This window comes from Equus przewalskii, chromosome 1, assembly GCF_037783145.1.
Source record: "Equus przewalskii isolate Varuska chromosome 1, EquPr2, whole genome shotgun sequence".
Lineage (NCBI taxonomy): Eukaryota > Metazoa > Chordata > Mammalia > Perissodactyla > Equidae > Equus > Equus przewalskii.
Window position 1 is genome coordinate 155,854,787 of NC_091831.1, and position 6,900 is coordinate 155,861,686.

General features: G+C 35.9%; 1 protein-coding gene across 1 annotated transcript; it reads left to right on the forward strand.

The window, feature by feature from the left end:
* Positions 1-5,584: 5,584 nt before the first annotated feature.
* LOC103562446 (olfactory receptor 4F21-like) lies at positions 5,585-6,526 on the forward strand. Its single transcript, XM_008537486.2, has one exon. The coding sequence runs from the start codon at positions 5,585-5,587 to the stop codon at positions 6,524-6,526; it is 942 nt and encodes a 313-aa protein (XP_008535708.2).
* Positions 6,527-6,900: the final 374 nt, after the last annotated feature.

Genomic DNA, 6,900 nt, shown 5'->3' on the forward strand with positions numbered 1-6,900 from the left:
AACGTCTTGTAGTTTTCAGAATAAAGATTTTTCACTTCCTTGGTTAAATTTATTCCTAAGTATTTTATTGTTTTTGATGCTATTGTAGGTTAGATTTATTTCTTTTTCAGAAATGTTGTTAGTGTATAGAAATACTGCGAATTTTTGTATGATAATTTTGTAACCTTCAACTTTATTGAATTCATTGATTAGTTATAATACTTTTCTTGTTGAATCTTTAGGATTTTCTATATATAAAATTATGTCATCTGCGAAAAGACACAATTTTACTTCTTCCTTCCCAATTCTGATGGCTTTTATTTCTTTTTCTTACCTGATTGCTCTAGCTAGGACTTCTGGTACGATATTGAACAGGAGTGGTGAGAATGGGCATTCTTGTCTTGTTCCTGATCTTAGAGGAAAAGCTTTCAACTTTTCACCATTAAGTATGATGTTAGCTGCTGGCTTGTCATATATGGCCTTTATTATGTTGCGATATGTTTCTTCTATGCCTAATTTGTTAAGTGTTTTTATCATGAATGGATGTTGCATTTGTCAAACTTTTTTTTATCTATTGATATGATCATATGAGTGTTTTCTTTCATTCTAGTAATGTGATGTATCACACTGATTGATTTGCATATGTTGAACCATTCTTGCAACCCAGGGATAAATCCCACTCGATCATGATTAATGATCTTTTTAATGTGCTGCTTAATTCAATTTGCTAGTATTTTGTTGAGAATTTTTGAATCTATATTAATCAGGGTCATTGGCCTGTACTTTTCTTTTCAAGTACTGTCTTCATCTGGATTTGTTATTAGGATAATGCTGGCCTCATAGAATGAGTTTCAGAGTGTTCCCTCCTCTTTGATTTTTTGGAAAAGTTTTGAGAAAGATTAATGTCCTCTTTTAATATATTTTTTTAACAAATCTCCTTTCATAGACACTTTGCATCGGGCCCCATAATTATGTACACAGTTTTGAGTATATATACTCAGGAGATCATTGAGGCATGATATTTAGGACTTAACAAACTTACTTCTCAACCTTCACCTGCATCTTTACTCTTAAGTATATATGAAGATGATGAAGATGGATGAGGATGATGCTTCTACCCTACCCTCTCTTCTGCCTAACTTGCTTGATCTAGGGTAGGATCATCAAACTTCTTATGTAACAGGCCAAAGAGTAAATATTTTAGATTTTGTGGGTCATATGGTATCTGTTGCAACTACTCAACTCTGCTTGTGTAACACAAATCAGTCATAGACCATATGTAAACAAATGATTGTGGCTGTTTTCCAATAAAACTTTATTTGGGAAAGAGAAAGAGGTCCAAATTTGGCCCATGGATCATAATTTGCCAACTCCTGATCGACAGTAACACGTTTTTAGCTCTTTATGTTCAACAATTTAGCATGGTCCCATACTCCTTATATCCAGTCAGAATTCAATATGTTTTTTTTTGAGGAAGATTAGCCCTGAGCTAACATCTGCTGTAAATCCTCCTCTTTTTGCTGAGGAAGGCTGGCCGTGAGCTAAAATCTATGCTCATCGTCCTCTACTTTATTTGTGGGATGCCTACCACAGCATGGCTTGCTGAGCAGTGCCATGCCCGCACCCGGGATCCAAACCAGTGAACCCCGGGCCACTGAAGCAGAACGTGCAAACTTAACTGCTGCCCCACTGGGCTGGCCCCAGAATTCAATGTGTTTTAAGGAAAGAACAATTACACAGACATTTATTTACTCCGTCATCCATTCATTCATTCAACACATTCTAGTGTTATGTGATAAATTTTGGAATAGTTAATGGAAGACAGTGTTGAATGGGAACAAATCAAGAATGCTTATGGAAGTATCCTCCCTGCATAAAGCCTCTTGCTTGTTTCTGGAAAAAACATATTAATACATGAGGCTCATTCTCTCCCACTCCATCAGTGATGGCATCTGCGATCATTGCAGGACTTCTCACTCTTCCCCAGCTCAGTAAATCTAAGTAGGCTCATGGATTCACATTTCCTGTGCTAAATGGTATTTATTTTCCACGTACCCAGCGTATTATATTGTAAAATATACAGGAGAGATTCTTACACCTTCCTTATTTCCTTACCTCTCATGACCAAGTAACTTGTGATATTTTTTCCTCTTGGGAAATTAACATGACTCATAGACCTGGTTCCCAGGAGAAATCAATGAAAAGTTGGCTATTAGGAATCACAGAAGCAACAATGGGTCACTAATAACTTAGTTAATTAGTGCTACTAATTAACTGTATTCTCACTGGTAAAAAACATGCATTTTTGTCTTGGACGTGATTACACTACAAAGCAGAAATCAGAATTATGGAGTTTCTACAAATACTGCTGCACACCCTAGAACAGAACAGGTAGGTCAGAAAAATACTTCTAATGTAGAACAATAGCACAACAATCTCTCTCTTCTTATATTTCCTTCAACTTTCTTTCCCACTTGTTTACTCTCCTTCTGTCTGTAGTTACTCCAATCCTTTGGACACTATTATTACTATTTTAATCACTAAATTATATCATGTCTGAAGAAGGAGATATTTCTGAAAGAACTGACATTTATGATGTGGTGAGTTGATATCTCAGGGATCTTGTATTTGTCATTGCTTTCTTCATCAGCTTATATGATACTTCACATTTCCCATTGTTGGGGCCAAAGATGTCCATGTCTTGCCCATTCCAATCTTGTCCATGATCTTAGCGGATTATTCCAATAGAAATGATTCTCTCTCCTCATATAGGGAATTCTAGAGTCAGTCAGTTCCCTCCACTTGGCATATTTGATAAAGCATTTGATGACATTAGCCAGAGACTGGGACAAGAATTAAAGAAACGATGATAAGAATGAACATGGCTTAATAAAACTGGTGTCCATCGGTTTTTATAAGGTCCTGTATTACAAGTGACCTTAGGTGGTTAAGAGTAGTTATTAAAAGAAAAAATAGTGAATATGGTACATCAGTGAACAGAACATTGACAAAGTGAGGTTTGAGCAGCTTTGCTTGTTTGTGTTTTCAGTCTTAGGATGGTTAAAATTGCACTGGGCCCCTTAGAGGAGAGGAAAATTTCAATCACTAAAGTCAGAAGACCTGAATTCTATCTGATTTTCTAGATTACCTACCTGAAAATGTCCCCATCTTCAGAACGTTAAAGCCAAAATATCCAGCCAGGATAGCAACCAACTGATATGGGACTCTGCCTCAGATAATTTTTGATTCTTTAATATTTTCTAAGAAATCAAAAGAACTAAATGGTTTTTAACTAGTTTGTATACACTCTTCCCTCCTGCTCCAAGGATAAACTCAGTATTTCGGGATTAACTAACTAAATATTAGAACCAATTCTTTTTTCTTTCTTTTTTCTTTTTTTGAGGAATATTAGCTCTGTGCTAACATCCACTGCCAATCCTCCTCTTTTTGCTGAGGAAGAGTGGCCCTGCACTAACATCGGTGCCCATCTTCCTCTGCTTTATTCACAGGACACCTGCCACAGCATGGCTTGATATGTGTGGTACATAGGTCTTGCACCCAGGATCCAAACTAGCGAACCCCGGGCCACCGAAGTGGAGTGCACAAACTTAGCTGCTATGCCACCGGGCAGATCCGGAACCAATTCTTAATAAGTCTTGAACAAAAGATGGGATCCTCTATAAACAGGATAATCACCACAATGTAGCAGTATGCAGAGTTGCTACTAAGTCTTGTTTCACTGCATACTTCTAGCTTTTTTCTTTATATAGATTTCTCCAGTCAGTCTTATCTGTCTTAGAAAATATAAAGGAATATTAGGAAGAATAAAATTCTGCTGGCAAGCTAAAGGAGTGGCTTACATCAGCGTTTTTCCCATTGTTTTCAGTGAATGACTTGCCTGTTCCAAGTAACAGACAGACAAGGATTCTATAAAATGCGATCCAATAGCCATACATTTATATTTCTTGACTCAAAACTCACTCACATATATTCATTTTTCTCTAAACATTCACTGACCAAGAAATGGTAATTTAACCAGGGCTGGTAAAACTGGGAAACTAGTGCCAAAAAAAAAATCTACATTTAACTGTCACATATTTACATACTCCACTCCCGACATAAATCCCACAGTACTCTTCTTTATCCTTTTCCTGCCCCTCCATCTCTTCCATACCTTTCCTTTCATTCCTTTTCATAATTTCTATTATAAACACATGACAATATAGAAAAATACAAAACATAGATGATCAAACTTTTTAATATTAAAATTACCCAAAATATCTTTTTCCACAGTGATCTTGAGATGTTGATGTATATACTTACATATTTTTGCAGTATATATGTATAAAGATCACATCGCATGAGACATACTCCTTTGTAACCAATTTTTGTCACAGTAATTTAGTGAATATATTAACAAATCTAAATTTGCATAATTTATAATGGTTATATCAATTTTGGTATAAATCTTATCAATTTCCTCTTTCTGCATATCTTCTCATATCTTATTTCTTTCAAATGAGCCTTTAATTTTTCACTTTAGATTGGATAGTGAATAGATCCAAATATATATTATAGATGGACATCTTAGAACTTTCTTATTTGTAATGATAACTACAGATATTCTCTTTAAAAAAGTGGTTGGTAGCAATTTTACTCACCTTCGAATAGTTTTTTAGCAGAACTAAGCTTCAAATGCTTGAAGATAAGCTGTCATGACCTTATTTTTATGACTCTGTGGGGCCCTGAAGTTTTTACATGCTTTTAGCATATCATGATTAAATGTTTTGTTTCAGTGAAGACATCATTATTTCTCAGTTTCATGTTTTAATTTCTCATCATTAATCTTAGAACAGAACTCTCAAAAGCTCAAAATCTCTCTCAATCCTAGCAAAGTACTGAAAACTCTCTTTCCAAGTCTTCTGACACTCTTTCTTTGGGCTTTGGAGTTTCACTTGATTTAAAGTATATCTTACTTCTCCAAGCGACTTGTTGTAACCACAAGTATTGGAAACTATCAGAGGAGTAAGCCATTTCATTTTGTGCTATCATCTGCTTAGATTCAACACTCTTTCCCTCATTGGCTGATCACTATTCTATGTGTGATTAATGCTGAAGATTCCACAGGTGTGAAGTAAAAGAACAACCAGAGAGTACATTCTCCTAGAGTATGTGTGGACAAATGTGATTAAGAGTTTGAACATTCCAAATATGGCTGACCATTCATGACGTAGAAGATGTGTTGTTATATATGTGGATAAGACTGAATAAGCCAGGATTATCACACAATAAGCATGGTAAAACAGCTCTTTGTTAGGAGAATGTTGCTGTTTGCTCCTAATTACTCCACCTTACCTGCCATATTCCTACATGATTCCTTTCCTTGTCTCTCTGGTCTAACTTTCGATTATCTCATTTCTCCTATTTATTTTCCTTTTGCATGCCCTCTCTGTATGTTTCTTAAGTTCACATTTTGTCACTTGAAACATATTTTCCACAAACTCATTGATGGGGAAAGAATGTGACAATGTTCAGTACCCATATTTCTCAGTTCTTCCCTAATTTCTACCTTCAGAATACTTCAGCTTCTCTTCTGAATGAGTCAATGGATGGAGCAAATTACTCTCTTGTATCTGAATTTGTACTGATTGGACTTTCAAATTCATGGGAGATGCGTCTTTTTCTCTTTTGGTTCTTCTCTGTGTCATACATGGGAATTATCCTGGGAAATCTCTTCATTTTGTTCATGGTAATTATTGACTCTCATTTACACTCTCCCATGTACTTCTTATTGGCCAACCTCTCTCTTTTTGATCTAGGTCTTTCCTCTACCACAGTGCCCAAAGTGATCTCTGATCTTTTCACAGACTGCAATATGATTTCTTTTCCAAAATGTATGATGCAGATATTTTTTATTCATGTCATGGGTGGAGCTGAGATGGTGCTCCTCATAGCCATGGCATATGACAGGTACACTGCAATCTGTAAGCCACTCCACTACCTGACCATCATGAGCCCCAAAATGTGTGTTTCCTTTGTAGTGACTGCGTGGATAGTGGGGATAATCCATGCTGTATCTCAGTTTGGTTTTGTCCTAAATTTACCCTTTTGTGGCCCTAATAAAGTAGATAGTTTTTACTGTGATTTTCCTCGGGTCATGAAACTTGCTTGTGTAGACACTTATAAGATAGAGTTTGTAATCATTGCTAACAGTGGATTTATATCTATGGCTACCTTCTTGTCTTTAATTATGTCCTATATCTTCATTTTGGTCACTGTCTGGAAGCATTCTTCAGGGGATTTATCCAAAGCATTTGTCACATTGTCAGCTCACATCACAGTAGTGATTTTATTTTTTATGCCATGCATATTTCTCTATGTGTGGCCTTTCCCTACAATATCACTGGATAAGTATTTGTTCATTTTTGTCTTTGCTATCACCCCTGTCTTGAATCCTGCCATCTATACATTAAGAAACAATGACATGAGATTGGCTGTGAGAAGACTGGGCAAACAGATTGTGGGTTCTAGTGGGATCTCATCATGAACGGAACAGACCTAGACTACAAGATGCTTCAGACTCACCAAGAACAGAGAGTCATGTGACTGTCATCATTACTGTGGTAGAACTATTATTCGGGGAGATAGTTTAACAAACATTCAACTGTGGAAATTGGTTGTCAAGCTAGAGATTACTTTATTTTGCCATCTATAGAGAAGAAATTTACTTCATTCACGTGCTTCCATTGAGAGGAGAGATGAAAATATAAAGCTAAGCTGATTTCCAGGAGTAAACTTAATAGTATTCAAAAGGCTTTTTCTGGGTGACATTTTTTGGGCATTGCTAATTGTATTGACTTTCAATTATAAATAAATACCTAAAAATTGATAAATATATCTCATAGTAAGCTTATGGATTCA